Here is a 24,743-nt window from a genome sequence, read left to right on the forward strand (position 1 = left end):
ATTGCCTTTATTTATCTAATCCCACACTCCAGGGGCTGAGCTGTCTACCCACGAGGCATGTGCTGAACACATTTAAAGGCAAATATCTCAGCCATCACCACCAGAGGCAAGTGAAATAGTAGAGGAAAACAAAAAACTAACCAAGAAGCCTGGGAGGAAAACTATGGAATAAGATGTTTGGGGGAATTTTTAAAAAATCTCCCTCATATTTCTTTGAATCTAGAAAGCCAGGGTCGGGCACATGGTCAGAAAAGACCTGAAATTGCATTAAGTCCTCAATTCTGGCTGACCTTCAGGTTCTGCACAAGCAGAAAGTAAAGATTATGGAGAGTTGCCAATTGCCTGCTGATTTTGAAGGTAGGCCCTGGACACCCACACAGAACACATCTGCAGAGACTACAGGTGTTTTACTTTTTGTTCCAGGCCCCCAAGAAAACCTCTGACCAACCACTAGCTAACCACAAAACTAACGTGACAGTCTTCAGGGACCACACGTGACAAATACAGATTACGAAATTAGTACACAGGTATCACTAAACATACATTCAACAGCAACGATAACAAATTCTGGTGGTGGAGAGAAACTGGATTCCAGAATTGCTGTATAATAATGTTCCAAATGCCCAGTTTTAACACTAAAAGTATGAGGCAGGCAAAGAAACAAATGTATGGCCCACTGCAAGAAAAAAAAATGAGTAGAAACTGCTCCGAAGGAAGCCCAAACATCAGACTCACTAGTCAAAGAATTTAAATTTTTTATTTAGTTTTTGAGAGCGAGAGTGTAAGCAGAAAGAGCCGAACTGGGCTCCGCACTGACAGGCTGACTACAATGAGCCCGATGTGGGGCTCAAACTCGTGAACCAAGAGATCATGACCTGAACTGAAGTCAGACGCTCAACCAACTGGGCCACCCAGGCGCCCCTCAAAGGATTTAAGTCAACTCTTTTAAGTATGCTCAAAGACCTAAAGGAAACCGTGACAATTCTGATGAACTAGAACCCATGTGAAAGAGACAGAAATGACAAAGAGAAACTACACAGAAATTTTGGAGCTGAAAAGTACAATAACTGAAATGAAAAGTTCACAAGGAGAGTTCAACAGCAGATGTGAGCAGGCAGAAGAATCAATAACCATGAAGACAGGATGATTTACATTACCTCCCTGGAAGAACAGAAAGAAAAAAGAAGGAAAAAAAATAAGAACAGAGCCCAAGAGACCTGTGGGATCCCATCAAACATACCAATATACACATCATGGGAATTCCTTAAGTGGAGAAGAGAATGAGGTAGAAAGAATATTTGAAGAAATACGGGCAAAAATTTCCCCAAATTTGACAAAGACACAAATGTACACAGCCAAGAAGCTTAAGAAACCCCAAGTATAAGGTTACACTGAGAGGCACAGAGCTCACGAGCACATCTGCCCTACAAGAAATGCTAATGGGAGACTTTCAGGCTGAAATGAAAGGATAATGGATATTAATGCAAATCCACATAAAGAAATAACCTGATAACTGAAAATACACAGGCCAATAGTAATTGGCTATTTTTGGTTTATAATGCTTATCTTTTTGGTTTGGAACTCTTTCTCTTATATGATTTAAAAGATAAATGCCTACACCAGTAATTGTAAATCTATGTTAATGGGCACACAAGGTATAAAGGTGTAATTTGTGGCAAAACAAAAGAAAGCAGGTGTGTGTGTGCGCAGGTACATAAGAGCAAAAATTTTATATACTATCAAAACAAAGTTGGTATTAAATCAAAATAGGCTGCTATGAATTAAAATGTTAATTGCCGGACTTACGCTGTATTACAAGCTGTCATCATCAAGAAAGTATGGCACTGGCATAAGAACAGACACTCAGATAAATGGAACAGAATAGAGAACCCAGAAATGGACCCACAAACGTATGGCCAACTAATCCTTGACAAAGCAGGAAAGAATATCCAATGGAATAAAGACAGTCGCTTCAGCAAGTGGTGCTGGGAAAACTAGACAGCGACAGGCAGAAAAATGAAACTGGACCACTTTCTTACACCATACACAAAAATAAACTCAAAATGGATGAAAGACCTAAATGGAAGACAGGAAGGCATCAAAATCTGAGGAGAAAGCAGGCAAAAACCTCTTTGATCTTGGCCACAGCAACTTCTTACTCAACACGTCTCCAGAGGCAAGGGAAACAAAAGCAAAAATGAACTACTGGGACCTAATCAAAATGAAAAGCTCCTGCACAGCGAAGGAAACAATCGGCAAAACTAAAAGGCAACCGACAGAATGGGAGAAGACAGCTGCAAATGACATATCCGATAAAGAGTTAGTATCCAAAATCTATAAACAACTTCTCAAACTCAACACCCAAAAAACAAATAATCCAGTGAAGAAATGGGCAAAAGACCTGAAGAGACACTTTTCCAAAGAAGACATCCAGATGGCCAACCGACACCTGAAAAAATGCTCAACATGACTCATCATCAGAGAAATAGAAATCAAAACCACAATGAGATACCACCTCACACCTGTCAGAATGGCTAACATTAACAACTTAGGCGACAACAGATGTTGGCAAGGATGTGGAGAAAGAGGATCTCTTCTGCACTGCTGGTGGGAATGCAAATTGGTGCAGCCACTCTGGAAAACAGTCTGGAGGTTCCCCCCAAAATTAAAAATAGAACTACCCTATGACCCAGCAATTTCACTACTAGGTATCTATCCAAGGGATACAGGTGTGCTATTTCGAAGGGACACATGCACCCCCATCTTTATAGCAGCACTATCAACAATAGCCAAAGCATGGAAAGAGCCCAAATGTCCATCGATGGATGAATGGATAAAGATGTGGTGTATATGTATATGTATATATCACATTATATAACACTAACACACACACACACACACACACACACACACATATATATATATATAAAATGGAATATTACTCGGCAATCAAAAAATGAAATCTTGCCATTTGCAACTACGTGGATGGAATTAGAGGGTAGTATGCTAAGCGAAATTAGAGAAAGACAAATATCATATGACTTCACACATATGAGGACTTTAAGACACAGAACAGATGAACATAAGGGAAGGGAAGCAAAAATAATATAAAAACAGGAAAGGGGACAAACCATAAGAGACTCTTAGATATCGAGAACAAACTGAGGGTTACTGGAGGGGTTGTGGGAGGGGGATGGGCTAAATGGGTAAGTGGCATTAAGGAATCTACTCCTGAAATCATTGTTGCACTATATGCTAACTTGGATCTAAATTAAAAAATTAAATAAAAATTAAAAAAAAATAAAATGTTAACTGTAATCCCCAGGACAACCATTAAAACAAATAAATAAAAAGAAATGACAGGGAATCAAAATGGTCCATGAGAAAACATTTAACACACACACACACACACACACACACACACAACGAAAGAATTGAGGAACAAAAATGATAGAAAACACGTAGAAAATAACAAAATGGCATAAGTAGGTCTTTTTTTATCAATAATAATCTTAAATGTTAATAGATTAATCTGTCCAACTAAAAGGCAGATTTGGGCAGAACAGATAAAGAATATCCAATTATATGCTCTCCGTAAGAGACTCAACTTACATCTAAACACACTAAGAGGGAGGTAGGGAGGGGTCAACATGGCAGAGAAGTAGGGGGATCCTTACTTCCCGCCTCTCTCAAAGAAGTGCTGAAGCCAAAGGACTCTGAACCCCAAGAGTCTGGGAGGAAAAGAGACTGAATCTACCAGGAAGAAAATGGGACAACGTGAGAAAGGATAGGTGGGTGACTGTGAACTGGGGGAGATAGAACAGGGTGGGTAGGCACAGAGGGGAGGGGTCCCCTTCTGCGGAGAGACAAAGCGAAGAGAATGGCTAGGGAACTGTAGGACTGTATCTGCACAGGAAAATGACCTGGTACTGAGACTCAGAGGGATCCCATCTCTAACGGCAGGACCTTCTTCGGACTGGGGCCGGCTCCCTGTTCACGCACCTGGGGAGGAGGGGAGCCAGCCCTGGGTTCGGTGGTAGGTCAGGGGCGCAGGCTGCAGTGGGAGAAAGCGGCCACTTCTCCAGAGTGCGGTGGGACAGAACAAAGCCTGCCTGTGTCCACCACCCCCGGGGCTCAGTGGCGAGGTCACCGACGCAGTCTGCAGTAGGAGATGGAAGTCCTCCTTGAAGTGCGGTGGCACAGACAAAGCCAGCCGGGACCACCTATTGGGCTGCACTGAGAGGCACTTCCCCAGTGCCAGAGCGCATGGGAACGGGACTGTGAATCTTAGCCAAGCGCAGGGTCAGGGGAGTTGGTGGAGCGAGAAGGACCGTCCCGTCTGCACCCGCGACACAGTGAGGAAGACTCAAACTGAGTCCACCGGTCGGGGTCTGTGGAGAAGAGACTGGGGGAATCACCATTGCCGCCCCCCAGCACCAAGGTGGGCCCACAGTGGAGGTGGGTCCAGATGACGCCAAGCCACGCCCCTTTGCACTGGGTAACTGCGTCTCCACCGAGGGGCACAGACCCTGTGGACAGCTACTCCCCACAAGTGATGCAGCATTGCCTGGATTAACTCTAGGTCAATTCTGGAGAGAGAGATATATTCTCCCTCCCACTTCTGCTCCTTATCTCTTTCCTTCCCTAGGCTGGTTACTCTGGTTATTGGTCTGTCTGAACAGACATATTTAATCCATTGTCTTGATACATGTTCTACACCTCCTTCTTCTCCTTCTTTACACTCCTTTCTCTCTCTCTGGAATAATCGAGCTGTATAGTTTCTCTGTCTGGGTAACTTTATCTTTGTTTCATTTTCCCCGCCTCCTTCTTTATTTTCCTTTCTCTATGGATTAAGCCTTTTAGTCTCTCTGCCTAGTCAATGTTTATTTTTTCTTTCTCCTCCGCTCCTGTCGTTTCTCTTCGTATCTGCTCTTCCGTCAGCACCGCCTCCACCCTGTTCTTTACTTGTAGTCGGTGTTTTGGGTTTTTTCTTTTGGTTTATTTCTGTGTTTACATGTTTTTGTCTCCTGTTTTCCTTTCCAGGGCGATTCCAAGGAACAAATCAAAGCACACCTGGTGGAGGGTCCAAAACATCACTACGAGTAGAGAAATAAAATAACCAAAGTCATAACAACAGAGAGCAAGTAACACTCTCCAAAAAACACCTCCTGAAGGGCCAGGCCCTGGACAGTGTATGACCCCCCACCACCCTCCCTTTAATATAGCGGTGCTTGCAGGTACAAAGCACACAGCAAGCTTTTAAAACTCATCAGGGACAGAAAACTAGCCAAAATGATGAAACGGAAGAATTCTCCACAAAAGAAATTCCAGGAAGGAGTGACAGCTAACAAATTGATCAAAACCAACTTAAGCAATATAACTGAGCAAGAGTTGAGAATAGTCATAAAACTAATTGCTAGGCTTGAACAAAGCATAGAGGACAGCAGAGAATCTATTGCTAGAGAGATCAAGGGACTAAGAAATAGTCATGAGGAACAAAAAATGTTGTAAGTGAGGTGCAAAATAAAATGAAGACAGCCAAAGCACAGATTGAAGAGGCAGAGGGGAGAATAGGTGAATTAGAAGATAAAATTATGGAAAAAGAGGAAGCTGAGAAAAAGATAAAAAAATCCATGAGTATGAGGGGAGAGTTAGGGAATTCAGTGATGCAATCAAATGGAACAATATCCATATCATAGGAATTCCAGAAGAAGAAGAGAGAGAAAGGAGCTGAAGGAGTACTTGAACAAATCATAGCTGAGAACTTCCCTGACCTGGAGAAGGAAAAAGGCATTAAAATCCAAGAGGCACAGGGAACTCCCTTCAGACGTAACTTGAATTGATCATCTGCACGACATACCATAGTGAGACTGGCAAAACACAAGGATAAAGAGAGAATTCTGAAAGCAGCTAGGGATAAACGGGTCCTAACATACAAAGGTAGACACATAAGGGTAGTGGCAGACCTCTCTACTGAAACTTGGCAGGCCAGAAAGGAACGGCAGGACATCTTCAATGTGATGAACAGAAAAAAAAATATGCAGCCAAGAATCCTTTACCCAGCAAGCCTGTCATTCAGAATAGGAGAGATACAGGTTTTCCCAAGCAAACAAAAACTGAAGGACTTCATCACCACTAAACCAGCCCTACAAGAGATCCTCACGGGGACTCTGTGAGTGAAATGTTGCAAGGACCACAAAGTACCAGAGACACCACTACAAGCATGAAGCCTACAGACATCGCAATGACTCTAAACACATATCTTTCTAGAATAACACTCAATGTAAATGGACTAAATGCGCCAACCAAAAGTCATAGGGTATCACAATGGATAAAAAACAAGACCCATCTATTTGCGGTCTACAAGAGACTTATTTTAGACCTGAGGACACCTTCAGATTGAAAGTGAGGGGATGGAGAACTATCTATCATGCTACGGGAAGTCAAAAGAAAGCTGGAGTAGACATACTTAGACAAACTAGACTTTAAATTAAAGGCTGTAACAAGAGATGAAGAAGGGCATTATATAATAATTACAGGGTCTATCCATCAGAAAGAGCTAACAATTATACATGTTTATACGCCAAATACAGGAGCCCCCAAATATATAAAACAATCACAAACATAAGGAACCTTATTGATAAGAATGTGGTAATTGCAGGGGACTTTAATATTCCACTTACAACAATGGATAGATCAGCTAGACACAGTATCAATAAAGAAACAAGGGCCCTGAATGAAACATTGGATCATATGGACTTGACAGATATATTTAGAACTCTGCATCCCAAAGCAACGGAATACACTTTCCTCTTGAGTGCACATGGAACAATCTCCAAGATAGATCACATACTAGGTTACAGACAGTCCTTAATAAGTATAAAAAATTGAGATCATACCATGCATGATGCATACCATACTTTCAGATAACAATGCTATGAAACTTGAAATCAACCACAGGAAAAAGTCTGAAAAACCTCCAAAGGCATAGAGGTTAAAGAACATCCTACTAAATAATGAATGGGTCACCCAGGCAGTTAGAGAAGAGATAAAAAAAAATATATGGAAACAAATGAAAATGAAAATACAACAATCCAAATGCTTTGGGATGCAGCAAAGGCAGTCCTGAGAGGAAAATACATTGCAATCCAGGCCTATCTCAAGAAACAAGAAAAATCCCAAATACAAAATCTAACAACACACCTAAAGGAACCAGAAGCAGACCAGCAAAGACACCCCAAACCCAGCAGAGGAAGAGAAATAATAAAGAGCAGAGCGGAAATAAACAATATAGAATCCAAAAAAGCAGTAGAGCAGATCAATGAAACCAAGAGTTGGTTTTTCGAAAAAATAAACAAAATTGATAAACCTTAAGCCAGGCTTCTCAAAAAGAAAAGAGAGAGGACCCAAATAGATAAAATCACAAATGAAAATGGAATGATTACAACCAATCCCTGAGAAATACAAGCAATTATCAGGGAATACTATGAAAAATTATATGCCAACAAACTGGACAACCTGGAAGAAATGGACAAATTCCTAAACACCCACACACTTCCAAAACTCAATCAGGAGGAAACAGAAAGCTTGAACAGACCCATAACCAGCGAAGAAATTGAATCAGTTATCAAAAATCTCCCAACAAATAAGAGTCCAGGACCAGATGGCTTCCCTGGGGAGTTCTACCAGACGTTTAAAGCAGAGATAATACCTATCCTTCTCCAGCTGTTCCAAGAAATAGAAAGGGAAGAAAAGCTTCCAGACTCATTCTATGAAGCCAGCATTACTTTGATTTCAAACCAGACAGAGACCCAGCAAAAAACAAGAAAGAACTATAGGCCAATATCCCTGATGAATATGGATGCAAAACTTCTCAACAAGATACTAGCAAATCGAATTCAACAGCATATAAAAAGAATTATTCACCATGATCAAGTGGGATTCATTCCTGGGATGCAGGGCTGGTTCAACATTAGCAAATCAAGCAATGTGATACATCACATTAATAAAAGAAAAGAACCATATGATCCTGTCAATCGATGCAGAAAAAGCATTTGACAAAATTCAGCATACTTTCTTAATAAAAACCCTTGAGAAAGTCGGGATAGAAGGAACATACTTAAATATCATAAAAGCCATTTATGAAAGGCCCACAGCTAATATCAGCCTCAATGGGGAAAAACTGAGAGCCTTCCCCCTGAGATCAGGAACACGACAGGGATGTCCACTTTCACCGCTGTTGTTTAACATAGTGTTGGAAGTTCTAGCATCAGCAATCAGACAACAAAAGGAAATCAAAGGCATCAAAAGTGGCAAAGATGAAGTCAAGTTTTCACTTTTTGCAGGTGACATGATATTATACATGGAAAACCTGACAGATTCCACCAAAAGTCTGCTAGAACTGATACATGAATTCAGCAAAGTTGCATGGTACAAAATTAATGTACAGCAATCGGTTTCATTTTTATACACCAATGAGGAAGCAACAGAAAGACAAAGAAACTGATCCCATTCACAATTGTACCAAGGACCGTAAAATATCTAGGAATAAACCTAACCAAAGATGTAAAAGATCTGTGTGCTGAAAACTATAGAATGCTTATGAAGGAAATTGAAGAAGATACAAAGAAATGGAAAAACATTCCATGCTCATAGATTGGAAGAATATTGTTAAAATGTCAATACTACCCAAAGCAATCTACACATTCAATGCAATTCCAATCAAAATTGCACCAGCTATCTTCTTAAAGCTAAAACAATCAATCCTAAAACCTGTATAGAACTACAAAAGCCCCTGAGCAGCCAAAGTAATAAGTAATAAGTAATAAGTAATAAGTAATAAGTAATTTGCTTCTGCACCGCAAAGGAAACAATCAACAAAACTAAAAGGCAACCAACGGAATGGGAAAAGATATTTGCAAATGACATATCAGACAAAGGGCTAGTATCCAAAATCTATAAAGAACTCACCAAACTCCACACCCAAAAAACAAATAATCCAGTGAAGAAATGAGAAGACATGAATAGACATTTCTAAAGAAGACTATCCAGATGGCCAATAGGCACATGAAAAAATGCTCGACGTCGCTCCTCATCAGGAAAATACAAATCAAAACCACACTCAGATATCACCTCACACCCATCAGAGTGGCTAAAATGAATAAATCAGGAGACTATAGATGCTGGAGAGGATGTGGAGAAACGGGAACCCTCTTGCACTGCTGGTGGGAATGCAAACTGGTGCAGCTGCTCTGGAAAACAGTGTGAAGGTTCCTCAAAAAATTAAAAATAGAACTACCCTATGACCCAGCAATAGCACTGCTAGGAATTTACCCAAGGGATACAGGAGTGCTGATGCATAGGGGCACATGTACCACATGTTTATAGCAGCACTTTCAACAACAGCCAAATTATGGAAAGAGCCTAAATGTCCATCAACTGACAAATGGATAAAGAAGATGTGGTTTATACATACAATGGAATACTACTTGGCAACGATAAAGAATGAAATCTGGCCATTTGCAGCAACATGGATGGAACTGGAGGATATTATGTTAAGTGAAATAAGTCAGGCAGATAAAGACAGATACCGTATGTTTTCACTCATATGTGGATCCTCAGAAAGTTAACAGAAGACCATGGGGGAGGGGAAGGGAGAAAAAAGTTAGAGAGGGAGGGAGGAAAACCATAAGAGACTCTTAAAAACTGAGAATAAACTGAGGGTTGATGGGGGGTGGGAGGGAGGGGAAAGTGGGTGATGGGCATTGAGGAGGGCACCTGTTGGGATGAGCACTGGGTGTGGTATGGAAACCAATTTGACAATAAATTATATTTAATATACAAAAAAAAGGTAAGCAAAAACAAACAAACAAACATACTAAGAGGTTGAAAGTCAATAGATGGAAAAATAGATTCCATGTAAACAGCAGCCAAAAGAGAGTGTAGCTATGTTAATTTCAGGCAAAATAGACTTTAAGACAAAATCTGCTACAAGACACAAAGAAGGATCTTATTTAGTGATTAAAAGGTCAAATTATCTAGAAGATGTAACAATTACAGACCAATTACAACAGAATTGTAAATTTTTTTAAATATAGTTTATTGTCAAGTTGGCTAACATACAGTATGCAAGTGTGCTCTTGGTTTTGGGGGTAGATTCCCGTGGTTCATAGCTTCCATACAACCAAAGCAATCGACAGATTCAGTGCAATTGTTACCAAAATTCCAACAGCTTTTATTTGCAAAATGGACAAACTGATCCTTTTTTAAAAAAAAATTTTTTTTAACGTTTATTTATTTTTAAGACAGAGAGAGACAGAGCATGAACAGGGGAGGGTCAGAGAGAGAGGGAGACACAGAATCTGAAACAGGCCCCAGGCTCTGAGCTGTCAGCATAGAGCCCGACGCAGGGCTCGAACTCACAGAGTGTGAGATCATGACCCAAGCTGAAGTCGGACGCTCAACCGACTGAGCCACCCAGGCGCTCCTGGACAAACTGATCCTTAAACTCACATGGATTTGCAAGGGATGCTGAACAGACAAAACAGTCTTGAGAAAGAACGAATTAGGAATTCTCACACCTCCTGACATCAAAGCTTACTTCAAAGCAATAGTAAAGAACACACTACAGTACTTGCACAAGGAGAGATGCAGAGATCAATGGACGAGAACTGAGTGAGTGTAAACTCGTAAAGTCTGTGGTCACACAACTTAGGACAAGGCAGCAAAACAATTCACTGGGGGAAAGAATAGTCTTCTACAGCAATGCTGGGCAACTGGGTAAACAGAGATAAAAGAATGAAGCCACATAAAAAATTATCTCCAAAAGGACCAAAGACCTAATTGAAGAGAACTAGAAAATTCCTGGAAGAAAACACAGGGGTAAATGTTCATAGCCTTGGTGGATTTGGCAAGAATTTTTGAGGTATGATAGTAAAGGACAAGCAAAAAAAGAAAAAAAAAAGGAGATAAATTGGACTTCATAAAAGTTAAAACTCTCTCTTAGTTCACTTAGCATAATACTCTCTAGCTCCATCCACTTCGTTACAAGTGGCAAGATTTCATTCTTTATGGCTGAGTAATATTCCATTGTGTGTGTGTCTACATACACACACACACACCACGTCTTTTTCATCCATTCATCTGTCCATGGACATTTGGGCTGTTTCAATAATTCGGGAATTGTAGATAGTGCTGCTATAAACATTGGGGTATGTGTGCTCCTTCGAAATCAGTATTTTTTTTTATCCTCTGGGTAAATGCTTAGTAGAGCAATTGCTGGATTATGGGGTAGTTCTATTTTTAAGGAACCTCCGAACTGTTTTCCAGGGGGACTGCGCCACTTTGCCTTCCCACCATCAGCGCACAAGGGTCCCCTTTCTCCACATCCTCCCCAACACCTGTTGTTTCTTGTGTCGTTGGTTTCAGCCATTCTGACAGGTGTGAGGTGGTGTCTCATCATGGTTCTGACTTGTATTTCCCTGATGGTGAGTGACGTTGAGCATCTTTTCGTGGGTCTGTTGGCCATCTGGATGTCTTCTTTGGAAAAATGTGATTTTACTCACACGTGGAATTTAAGAAACAAAACAAATGAGCAAAAGGAAAAAAAGAGAGAAGGAGAGAAAGAGGGGAAAACCAAGAAACAGACTCTTAACCACAGAGAACAAACTCATGGTTACCAGAAGGGTGGTGAGCGCGTGTGTTGTGGGTCGGGGGGCGGTTTGGATGGGGATTAAGAGGCACACTTGTCGTGATGAGTACCGGGTGTGGTATGGAAGTGTTGAATCAATACACTGTACACCTGAAACTAATATTACACTGTATGTTAACTAACTGGAATTCAAACACAAACTTAAAAAAAATTAAAACTGTTGTGTGTCAAAGGACACTATCAAGAAAATGAAAATACGCCACCAACTGGGAGAAATTATTTCTGAATCATATTCTGGACAAGGGACCAGTATTCACGACATATAATGAATGTGTATAATCCAAGACGAAGACAAGCAACCGATTCCAAACCGGGCCAAGGACTTGAACAGACGTTCTCCACAGAAGATCCAGAACAGCCGACACATGAAAAAGTGCTCAATGTCATCAGTCATGAGGGAAACGCAAATCAGGGCGACAACGAAAAGAAATACTGCCTCATAACCATGAAGACGGCTACCATCAGAGGCACAAATGTTGGGGCAGATGTGGGGAAATCGGAACCCTCCCACCCTGGCGCAGCTCCTGGGGAAGACAGTTCAGCAGTTCCTCAAAAAGCTAAACCTACTGATATATGACCCAGCATTCCGCTCTGACACATACCCAAGAAAGCCGAAAGCACGTGTTTGCACAAACCGTGCACCAATATTCTCAGCAGCAAGGTTTGTAACAGCCAGTAAATGGAAACCACCCAAATGTGTATCAACCCATGAGTGAATTTTAAAGACGTGGCCAATCCACAAAATGGTGCAACACTGCTAGACCTTCGAACATTAATTCCGCTGCCTGAAAGGAGCCGGATCAAAGAGATCACAATGCCGCTGGCAGGAAATGTTCTGAGCAGGCAAACCCAGAGAAATGGAAGGCAAATGGGTGGTTGGCAGCAGGGGGCTGTGGGGAAGGTAACGGGTCCTGGCCACTTCCCGGGGAGGGGGTGAGGGGTGATGACAATGTTCTGACATTAGATAGCGTTGATGGTTGCACAACAATACTACTATGTCAAAAGTTACTGAATTGTACACTTAGAAACCGCTAAAACAGGGGCTCCTGGGTGGCTCAGTCGGTTAAGCATCTGACTTCGGCTCAGGTCATGATCTCACGGTTTGTGAGTTCGAGCCCTGCGTCGGGCTCTGTGCTGACGGCTCAGAGCCTGGAGCCTGCTTCAGATTCTGTGTCTCCCTTTCTCTCTGCCCCTCCCCTGCTTGTGTTCTGTCTCTCAATCTCTGTAAAATAAATAAACACTTAAAAATTAAAAAAAAAAATAGCTAAAACAGGGGCGCCTGGGCAGCTCAGTAGGTTGAGTGTCCTTGGCTCAGGTCACGATCTCACAGTTCTGTGAGTTCCAGCCCCGCATCGGGCTCTGTGCTGACAGCTCAGAACCTGGGGCCTGACACAGAGCCTGATTCTGTGTGTGTGTCTCTCTCTGCCCCTCCCCCACTCTCTCTCTCTCTCTCTCTCTCTCTCTCTCTCTCTCAAAAATAAACAAACATTAAAGGAGTTTTTAATAATTAAAACAGTGACTTTTATGTTATGTGAATGTCACCTCAATTTAAAATAAAAAAAAAAGGACAATAATGTGGGGAATATTGTGGGAAATAAGCTTAGGAATTCCCTGGGCTTGCACCGATGGGTTAACAAGGCAGAAAGAATTAGAAAGCCATAGGATGTACACACCCAAGTTTGGGTAAACAAGATTAGGTAAATAGGTATAGAGAGGGCGGGGCAAAGGCTCCAGGATAGACCAAAGGTGTATGAGGTAAACAAGATTATATGTTCAGGGCGGAAGCGCCCCCCAAGGTAGTACTGTAGCAGAAAGCTGCTTTCACTGGAAGGAAGGGTAAAAACAGGAAAACAGGACTTTAGACCAGTGCTGGGCCAAGTTGCCCAGAGCGGAGCTAATTAGCAAAAGAAAGGTGCCTTGGTGACCCTGAGGTAGCATGCTCTGTCTGTCTTGTCCCCCTCGGCAAGTTTAGGTAAACAGAGGTGGGGCCTCACATCTGCTGTAAACAACCTTCAGCCAGGTGCCAGGACTTTGTTTTGTATCAACCCAAACCCCTAACCCCGCATATCTTCAAGACCCCGTTTCCCTCACGCCCATGAGTTAATGTTCACAGATTCACGGTCTCCTTGTGCACGTCCATTGCCACGTTTGTAAGCCTTCTGATCCTAATAAAAATGGAGCAAGGACCCTTAATCGGGGCTCTTGGCTTCTCCTGGACATGAGCCATCTCTCTCGCATTTTTAATCCTGTGTCCCGCTCTCTTGCTGGACGAGAAAGAACTCTAGACCCAGAGTCTACGACAAATAAAGTCTCGTTACGGGACTAAGTAAACGCAGGGATGAGGTCAGGCTTACCGAGCGAGGCCAGGTTCCTGCAGTTCTCCTGCATCACGTCTCTGTACAGTGTTCTCTGAGAAGGGTCCAGCAGGGCCCACTCCTCCTGGGTGAACTCCACGGCCACATCCTCGAAGGTCACCGAGTGCTGAACCGTCACAAACATCACGGCTTAGGCAAGGACCATCCCCACCAAGTGGCCAGGAAAAGGGCAGAGGACGATGGGACCGGGGGCCGGGAACCCAAAGCGCAAGATGTGTGGGCGGGGTTCTGAGCTCTGCTCTCAACCGCTTCTGCGCTCAGCCTGCGGTGCTCCTCCCTGTCTGCTTGTGCCCGCTCCCACGGTGAACGTGCCCCTAACACAGAGGTGATTCTCTTATTCCAGTGAGACTGCGGAGTCCTGCAAGCTGATCTCCCTCCATCTGCAGGGCTGAGTATAGGCCGGGGACATGGCGGAGATCAGAGAAACACCTGGTAAATGGGTGAGCGTTTCCCCCACAGCTGTCACCAAGTACTTGAGTTTAGGACACAGTCAGGTCTTCCTCAGTCTCCCCTAAAAACCTCTCTGCAGAACGTGATGGAGACGGTGACCCTGGAGGAACCTCGGCAACGTAGAAAACGTTGACCAACACGACATTGCCTGGGGGGGCCCCTGACCCTCCATCAGATGCCCGGAGACCCGGGGCCCTCTGGACACCTGGTTTGGCCAAGAGGCTCCGGGTCACTGGAGGAGAACAAATTCAGCTTCTGGTCAAAGGAACAATGACTTGGAAAAAAGAGTAGTGACTCACCGGTAACCAGCCGGTCAGGAAGCCCTTAGCCAACCCTTCCTCCTCCGTGCGTCCGTTCCGAGGAGAGGCTGAGTACAGGGAAGGCTGAGCTGGAGAAGAAGAAAGGAGTCAGGAGAGCCCAGCACGGCTCTGTATGCCAGCACTCGCCAGTCTGGGGGCTTCCCCACCGACCTGCACGTGACCACACCCCGACACGCACACGCACGGCCACACCCATGACCACCCCACACAGTGTGGGTGGACACACACACACACACACAGCTTTCACAGGACACGTGTCAGAGTGGCCCGGTCTCACGCAGGACCCAGGGCCAGGAAATAGGGCCAAGGGTCTTACTGACCTGGAGGAAGAGATTATTAGTCCCATTTCACAGATGAAGAAACTGAAGTTCAAGGGACACCACTGTTATTTTTCCAAGTTTACAGAAAGAATCAGAGATACGGTTCAGAGGCTCTCCCATACTCACCACACAGGTGACATCTCCACAGACACTCGAACCACCAAAATCCCAAATCCCAAGAACCACATCGGGGACCGGTGACCCCCGGGCATCTGGCTCCGCTCCGGCCTCACCGCTCGGCCCCTCCTTTCCCGCTCCGTGGTGCAGGGGCCTTTACCGCCTGGACTCTGAGGGCCCCCCGACTTACCACAAGTGGGGGGCAGAACCACGGCCGCCATCCTGTGACTCAGACAGGAATTTCCCCGGACAACGGGCAGCGGAAGAACCCGGACGCTCCTCTGGTCGGCACAGCGCGCTCAGGCCGGGCCCTGGTGGAAAAGGGACAACAGGAAGCCTTCACAGCCTCTCTCCCACCGCGGGCTTCCGCGGACCAACCCATCTTAGCCTGCCCGTTGTGCCCTCCTTCAACATGCAGGTGGGGTCCCCAGTATTGGGTCTTTACTTAGCAGGTGATGAACCAGGGCTGGCGAAGCCAGAGCTCGTCCTCTTGGGTCCTAACGGTTCGACCGGGACACGCCTCCGCCACCCCACCTAAATCCCCAGCTTCCCTGAGTCTCAGGGCACATTCTTCCCATGCAGGTGGCTGTCACAAACACATTCCCAGGTCCGACCCTTTAGTTACTGGAGATGATGACGGCTGATACTAGTCTGCCTCCCCCAGCCCCACCGCCCTCAGATGACGGGTGACGTCAGGGTGCGTGAGGACGACCCTCGGTGTAACGAGTTCGTCCCCTTCCACCTTGGGCGCCACCCTCGACCCTGTCATCACCTGACACTATTCTGCCACCTAAAACAATAGCTGAGAAAGGTCTCTCTGAATCCAGCCTCCCAAACGTTGTCCTTGTTCATGTTTTCTTTCCCTACATGTGTTTTTTTTGTTGTTGTTTGTTTGTTTTTTTAGAGAGGGAGAAAGAGGGCAAGTGTGAGTTGGGGGCGGGGGTGCAGAGGGAGACAGAGAATCTCAAGCAGGATCCACACCCAGCGCAGAGCCCAATGCAGGGCTCGATCCTACGAACTGTGAGATCGTGACCTGAGCCGAAATGGAGAGTTAGACGCTCGACTGACTGAGCCACCCCGGCGCCCCTTACACGTGTTCTTTCACCACACAGAGGACTCTCCCCCGCCCCCCGCTACTTCATCAGGCCTCAGGCACGTCCTGTTCTCATCTCACGCTTCCCCCCCTGGATTTCATCACCCCTCACTCACACATTCCTCATCCATACACCCTGCCCGCGCCCCTGCCCAGCAGAGCTGCGCCCGGCCCAGTTCCAATGACCTGCCGGCTCCATGGCAGCGTCCGGGGGACCTGCCCGCGGTGGGGCTGTCATGCCGCCACCTCTGGGGAAGCACGGTCACCAACATGCAAACAGCCTTGACCCTGCAGGACATCCTGTAAGTCCGTGCGGCTCCCCACCATCAGGCCTCTAATCTCTTTACCCCTCGCACACCCTCCCCTCCGCCCTCCACGGCAACCAGCTTCCTGACTGGCCCCCATGACCCAAGCCTCCTGGTGTCCACACCCGCCCGCGTCGGGCTGACCCGGGTCACAAGAGTGCCTTGGGGGCGACTTCCCAGGCTGGGTGCTTCAAGGCACTGCAGCGTCGCTTGGTCTCTCGCACCGCTTGCTCCGGGGGAAGCCCCGTTACAAGGAACTTGGGCAGCCCCATGGAGGGACCAACTTGGGGAGGAACCGAGGCCTCCCTCCAGCAGCACCACTGACGTGCCCGCCTGGGAGCGAACCGCCTTGGCCTTGAACCCTCGGCACCAGTCCAGGCTCCAGATGGCTGCAGCCCGGCTGATAGCCCGCTAGGAACTCAGGAAAGTCCCTGAGCCAGAACCTTCTAGCGAAGCGGTCCTGAACTCCTGAACCACAAAGACCATGAGATCTGATACATGATCATCATCGTTTTAAGTCACCGAGGTTTGGGACAATCGGTTAGGTGGCAACAGATACACACACCCTCACTTTGCGCAGACGGCGCTGCCTCATTCAAACCCCATGCAGTGTTTTTAGTAGTGAAATAAATCTATCGTAAGGGCAGTCTTCATTCTGGTACCAGTCTCTCTCCGTGAGCCCAGGGAAAGTGTTTCACTCTGTCTCATTTTCTCACGTCCCACTGGCTCCTCAACCCAGGACACTCTGGCTTCCACCACTACCATTTCAAGGACGCCACCCTTGACAGAATCACCATTGATCTTCATAACCACAGAGATGGGAGACTGTAGCTACGATGACACCATTTTTAATCTGCCAGATCGACAAAGACCTGGTGGACCACATCTTTTATTGGCAAGGATGTCTGAAAAGGCACTTTCATACGCGACTGGGGCCCAATTCCTACGGAAGGAAAATTGTCAATTTGATGCAAAATGCAAAATCATTTACCCTTTCCCTGCCAATCACATTCCTAGGAACCGATCTCAAGGATACACAAATACTAAAAGGCAGGCTGTGATTATTCACAATGGCCTTACGTGTAACATCAAAGGACTGGAAACAATAAAACTGAGCATCAATAGGGAATTAGTGCAATAAACTACGGAATATCCACAGAATGAAGAAACATGCAGCCAAAAAAGAAAGAGATGATCCCTAGGTATTGATAGAGATTCTTATCTCCAATATTTAAAAAAAAAATTTAAGTTTATTTATTTATTGGCGGGGGGGGGGGCGGCAGGGAGTGGTGCGGAGAGAGGGAGATAGAGAACCCCAAGCAGGCTCTGTGCTGACAACATGGAGCTCGGGGCTCGATCCCATGAACCGTGACATAATACCTGAGCCAAAATCAAGAGTCGGCACTCAACCGACTGTGTTACCCAGGTGCCCCTCCAATAAATGTAAGTGGGGAAAAAAAAATCAATGTTCGAAGCAGTGTATATGGAATGTTTCCTTTTTATAAAAAGGGAATGAATACCTCTTTTCTCTGGAGTTAGGGAATCAAATGTCACTCCATAAAACCAGCTTCCTGAGGTCTCTCTGTGTGCCTTCCCTGTACCCAAAAGATACAAGCGATAAAGGGTCTGTATGAGCAGGGAGGGGAACCTTGGCCGCTAAGGGTCTGGTTGGGCCGGGTGGGAAGAAAGAGCTGCGGGGCATTTTTGCCTCCCAGGCCTGTGTGCAGACAGATTAATGCCCGTGCCCCAAAGGTGTCCGTATTCTACTCCTCAGAATCTGTGAATATGTGAGTTTCCATAGCAAAAGGGATTGTGCAGATGTGATTAAAGTAAGGATCCTGCGATGGGGAGAGTATCCAGGTGAGCCCAATGTCATCACAAGAGTCCTTACCAGAGGGAGGTAAGAAGGTCAGGTCAGGTCAGAGAAGAAGGTGTTGGTGATGCAAGCAGGAGTCAGAGAGAGAGAGAGAGAGAGAGAGAGAGAGAGAGAGACAGAGAGACAGAGACAGAGAGAGAGACAGAGACAGAGAGATCTGAGGATGCTACCCACTGGCTTTAAGTGAAGGAAGGAACCACAAGCCACGGAATGCAGGAGGCCTCTACGAGATGGAAAACACATGGACACCGAGTCTCCCCTAGAACCTCCAGAAGGAATGCAGCCCTGCTGACCCATTTCGGACTTCTGACTTCCAGAACGGCAGGTGAAATCTGTGCTGCTTTAAGCCACTAAGTACCGGTAAGTGGCGAGAGCAGCCCCAGTAAACGAATACAGCCTCTCACACCAAACCTTCCCTAAGGCTTGGTGTGAGTCCAACAGACCCAGACAACTGCCGTGGACCCTCCTTACCTTCTGCAGGTGGAGGATGTCTCCTTTCTCCCCACCGGAGACCCAATCTGCAGTTAGGATGAGTTCCAGTCACTGAGCTGAGGAGTCAGAGGGCTGGGATCCAGCCACCCCCAGGGCCCCAAGCGGAAAAGCAGACTGAGAAGGTGCCTGGGGCACTTTTAGGCTCCGAGTCCCCCCATCAAGGTCTCCTGGCAGGTGAAACCTCACAAGAAGGCAGGAGGGGTCTCTGCTCAGTTTACAGATTCAGTGACTCCTGCTCCTGGATGTATGTCAGTGCTGGATGATGGATCACTCATCAGTGCTGCCCAACGGGACTTTCAGTGATGACATAAATGTCCTCTAATTCTGCTCCGTCCAGTTGGCAGCCACAAGCCACGTGTGGCTACTGAGCACTTGAAACGTGGCCAGTAGGACCGAGAAAAGGAACTCTTCCCATTGTTTTAATTAAAATAGCTCCAGGTGACTAGTGGCTACCGCCATGGACAGGGCAGCTGTGGACACACTCAGGCCCGACTGCTTTCAGGATGCGGAGGAGGGGGCCTGTGGGTGGCAAAGTGGGGGCAAAGCATGGACTCGGGTGAGGGGATGCCTGCAGGTTTGCATGGACAGGAACTAGGGGCATAGTACGTGCCCTGTCCCATCACACAAAATACAAGCATGAATGAAAGCATCGTACATTTTCTCAGTTCTACGCTCCTGGGTCTCTTCTTCCCATTTCTTTCTTTCTCCACAACCATCATCAAGCCTAGGGAACAATCATCTTATTCCTAAACTTTTTCTTACCACTCCTTGTCTTGCCTCTTAAGTCTTCCTTCTTTGAAAAAAAATTTTTTTTAATGTTTATTTATTTTTGAGAGAGAGAGAGTACTAGCAGGGGAGGTGCAGAGAGGGAGGAGAGAGAGACACAGAACCTGAAGCAGGCTCCAGGCTCTGAGCTGTCAGCACAGAGCCTGATGCAGGGCTCGAACCCACAAACCGCAAGATCATGACCTGAGCCGAAGTCAAATGCTTAACCTGAAGACTGAGCCACCCAGGTGCCCCATCAAGTCTTCCTTCTTAATCCGAAGTCCATTTTAACCCACATGCATAGACCAGCTGTGACTCACATCCTCCCAGGGCTCACATCTCTAGTGTCTTTCCACTGGTCCTAGAACAGAGTCTAATCTAACACCTGATCTGGTCCAGCCTACCCTGCTCTGGGCTGGCGCACCCCCTGCCCCCCAACTTTGTTGTCTCGGCCCAGCCATTCCTGTCCTCCCAGCTCGTGGAGCACACAAGGCTCTCTCCTGCCTCAGGGGTTATCTTCATGCGGTTCCCTTGGCCTGAAACGCTCTCTTGAAAACACTCCCACATGCTCACTCCAGCTAACCCTACAGCTAGTTCAACCTGACCCCAACCTCAGCTCTCCAGGTAAATATCCGTCCTTCTCCAGAAGGCTTCCCTGTTTCCGCCACCGAGCCCTCTGGGCCAAGCTCCCACATCACTCCGGTCATTAATTACTTAAAATCACGATTCCCTATTAGAATGTAAATTCCATGGACATGGAAAAAGGTCTTCTTGGTTCTCCCAGGTCTCTATGCATCTGGCTCAGGGCCTGGCTCCCGGGGATGCTGAGCCATCCTGGTTTGCCCAGAACTGTCCCGGTTTGAACACTAAATGTCCTATGTCCTGGCAATCCTCTTACTCTCCAATACACAAGGATGGTTGGTCGCCATAAACTGTGCACTCAAAGGATACCTACTGCGTGACAAACAAACATCCCCCCTCCAGAACATTACAGGAAAGCGAGAACAAAAAAGGGACACGCACGCATACATGTAATTAGTAAAACCTAACACTTAAATAGATTACTTAACAGAATCCTCTATGATGTGAATCGCCAGACTGTTATCTCAGAGAAGTTTGAAGAAATAAAGTTAATTCCTTGTCCACCAAAAGGCAAGGTAGAGAGGGCAATCTTTGTGGAAACTAGTGCCCTAACCTGCGACCTACAAGTTGCTGTATATTCCCCCAAATAATTGTAAATCTCATTAAGTAAATAAAGAAATGAAAATCACTTCTTCAAAATACATCTTGTTGCTGGTCAATTCGGTTTTAAATTAATTACTAACAGAAAGAAGTCCTAAGCACTCCCCCCCACCCCACTATGTGCCTATATTTTGAACCTCTGTGGAGGATTTGTAGGGCTTGAGAGGTCAAACCGAATGGGTCTAAGGACTGTGGCTGAGTAGTCCTGCTTATCTTTAGTGGGATGTCTTGTAACCTTAATGTACATGTAAAAAATGTATATATTTATGTTTCTATATAAAATCCTGAAATTTCTAGTATTATGGAATGCAAGAAAGTCTGCATTTCTCTACGGTTACATTCATTTACATATTTGTTTAATGTGTACTTATTTGCATATAAGTGCATTTACTGCCTTATTTCCACACACATAACCACATGCACCTCAGTATCCTTCCTTTGAACGTAATCTATCAAACAGACAAATAATTTTTCTTAGGATACCCTCCCTCTTAGTGGCTCTTTGCGTTTACAACCAGAGCAGCATGAAAACCCACTAAGAGCTCTCCTCTGCATAGCGGAGGTTGCTGGCACCTGTTGTGACAAGGTCCTTGCGGTGCTCACCTGGTCACACAGAAACCCACGGATCAGGGAGGATGGCACACTTCAAGGCTGGTGGGATCTCGAAGCTGGTTTTAACACAGACTGGGGGGGGGGGGGGGGGGGAGAAGGCACGAAGACCGCTTTTGAGGCCTTTTGATAGGAAGTAATCGTTCTTGGATAGAAAGACCACCCATTCATCTTTGTTTCGTTTTCATTTACTTAAAGTGTCAACGTTGGCCGTGACTGGATTTACCTGATTTCCACGTAGCCATCTGCACCCCAAGTGGGAGAAAGCAGTGTCATGCTGGGTGTGCATGTGACTTGCTCAACTCATCTGGCTGGATCAAGATTTTACGGTGACTCCAGACACTTTAAACACGGGCTTGTTACTTAAGGGCGCCGAGAAGCGACTCAGCTGACTTTGATCAGGACTTCAGAGCTTTTAAGGCCCTAGAGCAGACCTCCCGACCCCGGCACTATTGATAACGCTTCGTTGTGGGGGGCTGTTCCGTGCACTGTGGGATGCTCAGCAGCATCCCTGGCCTCCCCACACCCCCATTTGTACAACCCAAACAATGCCTCCAGACACTGCTGAAAGTCCTCTGGGGGAGAGGGGGGAGGTGGAAATCACCCCTCAAAGGAGGAGGCAGCGGCGCCCGGAGTCGGGAGGAACCGCAGCCTGGGACTGACCGGAGGCAACAGCCCAGGGAGGAAACGGGGCTCCGGTTACAGACGGGGGGACGCGGGGACGCCAGAGCCCGTGACCGGGAATGCCCGCGGCCCTCGCCCCTCCCTGGGCGCCTACCGGACCCCCCGGACTGCCCGCCGCGCACCGAGTCCGGCCCGTTGCGCTGAGGCCAAACATACCACGTGAAGCCGGTCCCGCGCGAAGAAGACGGCGCACCCCACGCAGCCGGCCCCGCAGGCTCCTTCCACGGCAGCGCCCCACGCTTCCGCTTCCGGTCTCGGGCTGGCCGCCTCTCGCCCCAGTTCCGGTCTCTGTCGAGCCGCGGCGGAGACGGGCGTTTAGGGGCTCCGGGTGGGGGCGGGCGGGGGCCACGGCCGCGCACCCCAGCCTGGGGCGAGGGTTTCTAGCTCTCTGAGGGAGGGCCCCACGGCCCTGGGCTGCGTCAGCACCAGGGACGGAGACCAGTCCTAGGGGCGGGCTGTGGGCGGTGCCAGGCAGACGGGCCGAGTTCAGGTCCGTGGGTGGGGCTGTGGGCGGGAACGGGGTGACGGCGGGCGGGGAGGTGGGCGGAGACTGGTTCCGGGGCGTGGCTGTGGGCGGGGTTGTAGCCGAGGGAAACCAATTCCCGGGGCAGGGGTGTGGCTGGAATAGGCTCGGCGGGTGGGCGGGACAGTGGGAGGAAATCAGTTCCAGGGGCGGGGCTGGAGGCGGGGCTTCCCGTGGGTGCCTAGACCGTACTAGCAGCAGGCTGCCCAAGAAGCAACTTTTCTGCAGTCCTTTCTGCAGGTTCACACAGCCTCACATAACGCTGTAGAACGACGTGCTCATATTTAGGGCTTTTAATTTTTTGTATATGTTTGCTGTCTTTATTTAAAAATGAGACCATACGTATATTCGTTTCTCTACAACTTGCCTTAGCGCCATTTTAAGAATTTTGAGGGGACAGGGAGGGTACTAGGTCATACATTCACAAGGCAGTAAAATACCCTCACTCCCAGCACGGTCTCTCAGTCCTTTGCCCAGAGATAGACCTCCTCTTCTCTTCCATTTTTATAGATATAGTGTGTATATGCATATATGCTGGGAATGGCCAGCAAACCCTGCGCCGATGGATGAAAGATTACTCCACAGTTTGCTAAGAAAGAGGAGAAGGCATGGAGGTCAACGTTCGCAGACGAAGACCAAGATCCTGTTCGCCTCACTTGTATTCTCATTTATTGCAGAGTCAGGCCAATCACAAATCTCGGCTGGCTTGTTGTGTACAGAGGGCGTGTAACATTTCAGGCAGGCTAAAAAGATGCACGACTTGAAGGTGAACAATCCCAAGAGACAAATCAAATCGGAGATAAGCAGCAAGGGTTATGTGTCCTACTGTTTTGTTAAACTTTGTATACAATGTATAGATAACGGAATTCCGGAATTCCGCAAGGACTGCAAAAACACCTGGGAAGGCTGGCCCTGGCCGGTTACGCAGGCCCGGGACATTCCAAGAGACCCACGCCCCTCCCAAGCCTACGTGCAGTAGACCAGAAATCCCCGTGTTACATTTTAGCTAGCAAGCATTGTGTATAATGGTCATCCTCAGTAATAACCCCAACACGGAGGTAATATGCTCAAGCCTAATAGGGATGTCCCCAAGCAACAACAGAAATGGATAAACCGTCTCATGCATCTGGATCTACTGAAAAGAGACTTAAATTTCTGGTGAAGAGGGATAAACCAGTGATGAATTGATAGGAAAAAAAGAAAAGGAAATGAGAATTTTACCATTTAAAACGTCAAAAGATTGGGATGTTTTGGTGACTCAGGCGGTTAAGGGTCTGTCTTCAGCTCAGGTCATGATCTCACAATCTCACGGATGGTGGGTTCTAGAGTCCTGCGTTGGGCTCTGTGCTGACAGCGTAGAGCCTGGAGCCTGCTTCAGATTCTGTGTTTCCCTCTCTCTCTGCCCCTTCCCCGCCTCCACTCTGTCTCTCAAAAATGAATGAACTTAAAAAAAAATTTAAGGTCAAAAGAAAAAACAAGAAATGTCTTCATATTATCCTACATGGCATATCAATGGATAGGATTCACATGTCATAAAGTGCTAAACATTTATGTGATAAAACAACAGACGTTGAATTTTGGTTTGTATTAATTCATTAAATAATTGTATCGGACAAGGGGATTGTGTCCTAAGATATGTAAGAGAACTACATGCTATTTTTTTCAGATAAGTAATTAGAAAAAGTCAAAAGCTGAAAAATGAAATCACTGTATAAGGAGCTCATTTAGAAATACAGAGGTACAACCAGAAAACTAAAGAAGTTGTTTCTGGGAGTCAGAAAAGAATGAGGAGAGTAGCTTTTCATTACAAGGCTTTAAGTATTATTTAAGACATAGGCGTATAGCCAGACACACACACATGC

At 46.4% G+C, this 24,743-nt stretch overlaps 2 protein-coding genes and 1 long non-coding RNA gene across 11 annotated transcripts in view; 1 reads left to right on the plus strand and 2 right to left on the minus strand.

Moving 5' to 3' along the window:
* LOC122236568 overlaps positions 1–5,084 on the plus strand; it is a 17,120-nt gene extending 12,036 nt beyond the window's left edge. For 3 of the 4 annotated variants that reach the window (XR_006214640.1, XR_006214639.1, XR_006214642.1), the window contains one exon: positions 5,044–5,084. This is a non-coding gene — a long non-coding RNA (uncharacterized LOC122236568). Of the gene's footprint in view, positions 1–32; positions 233–5,043 lie in introns of those variants that run through there. The other variant, XR_006214643.1, reaches the window with a different exon arrangement.
* Positions 1–22,577, minus strand: part of LOC102968890 (zinc finger protein 558) — a 101,785-nt gene extending 79,208 nt beyond the window's left edge. Inside the window, exon 1 of one of the 2 annotated variants that reach the window (XM_042978094.1) lies at positions 22,515–22,577. The gene's annotated coding sequence lies outside the window, so the exon portion shown is untranslated. Of the gene's footprint in view, positions 1–21,900; positions 21,963–22,514 lie in introns of those variants that run through there. The other variant, XM_042978093.1, reaches the window with a different exon arrangement.
* LOC107178932 (zinc finger protein 558) overlaps positions 1–22,597 on the minus strand; it is a 27,677-nt gene extending 5,080 nt beyond the window's left edge. For 2 of the 5 annotated variants that reach the window (XR_006214638.1, XM_042978084.1), the window contains exons 1-4: positions 22,515–22,597; positions 15,483–15,603; positions 14,835–14,923; positions 14,065–14,191 (exon numbers count right to left, since the gene is read on the minus strand). Coding sequence is in view for 4 of the 5 variants with exons in the window: in XM_042978084.1 (XP_042834018.1) it covers positions 14,065–14,191; positions 14,835–14,923; positions 15,483–15,513 (247 nt within the window). In the remaining variant the exon portion in view is untranslated. Of the gene's footprint in view, positions 1–14,064; positions 14,474–14,834; positions 15,296–15,482; positions 15,604–15,737; positions 16,151–21,900; positions 21,988–22,514 lie in introns of those variants that run through there. The other 3 variants (XM_042978085.1, XM_042978086.1, XM_042978087.1) reach the window with 3 other exon arrangements.
* Positions 22,598–24,743: the final 2,146 nt, after the last annotated feature.

The sequence above is a fragment of the Panthera tigris genome, chromosome A2 (genome assembly GCF_018350195.1).
Source record: "Panthera tigris isolate Pti1 chromosome A2, P.tigris_Pti1_mat1.1, whole genome shotgun sequence".
Classification (NCBI taxonomy): domain Eukaryota; kingdom Metazoa; phylum Chordata; class Mammalia; order Carnivora; family Felidae; genus Panthera; species Panthera tigris.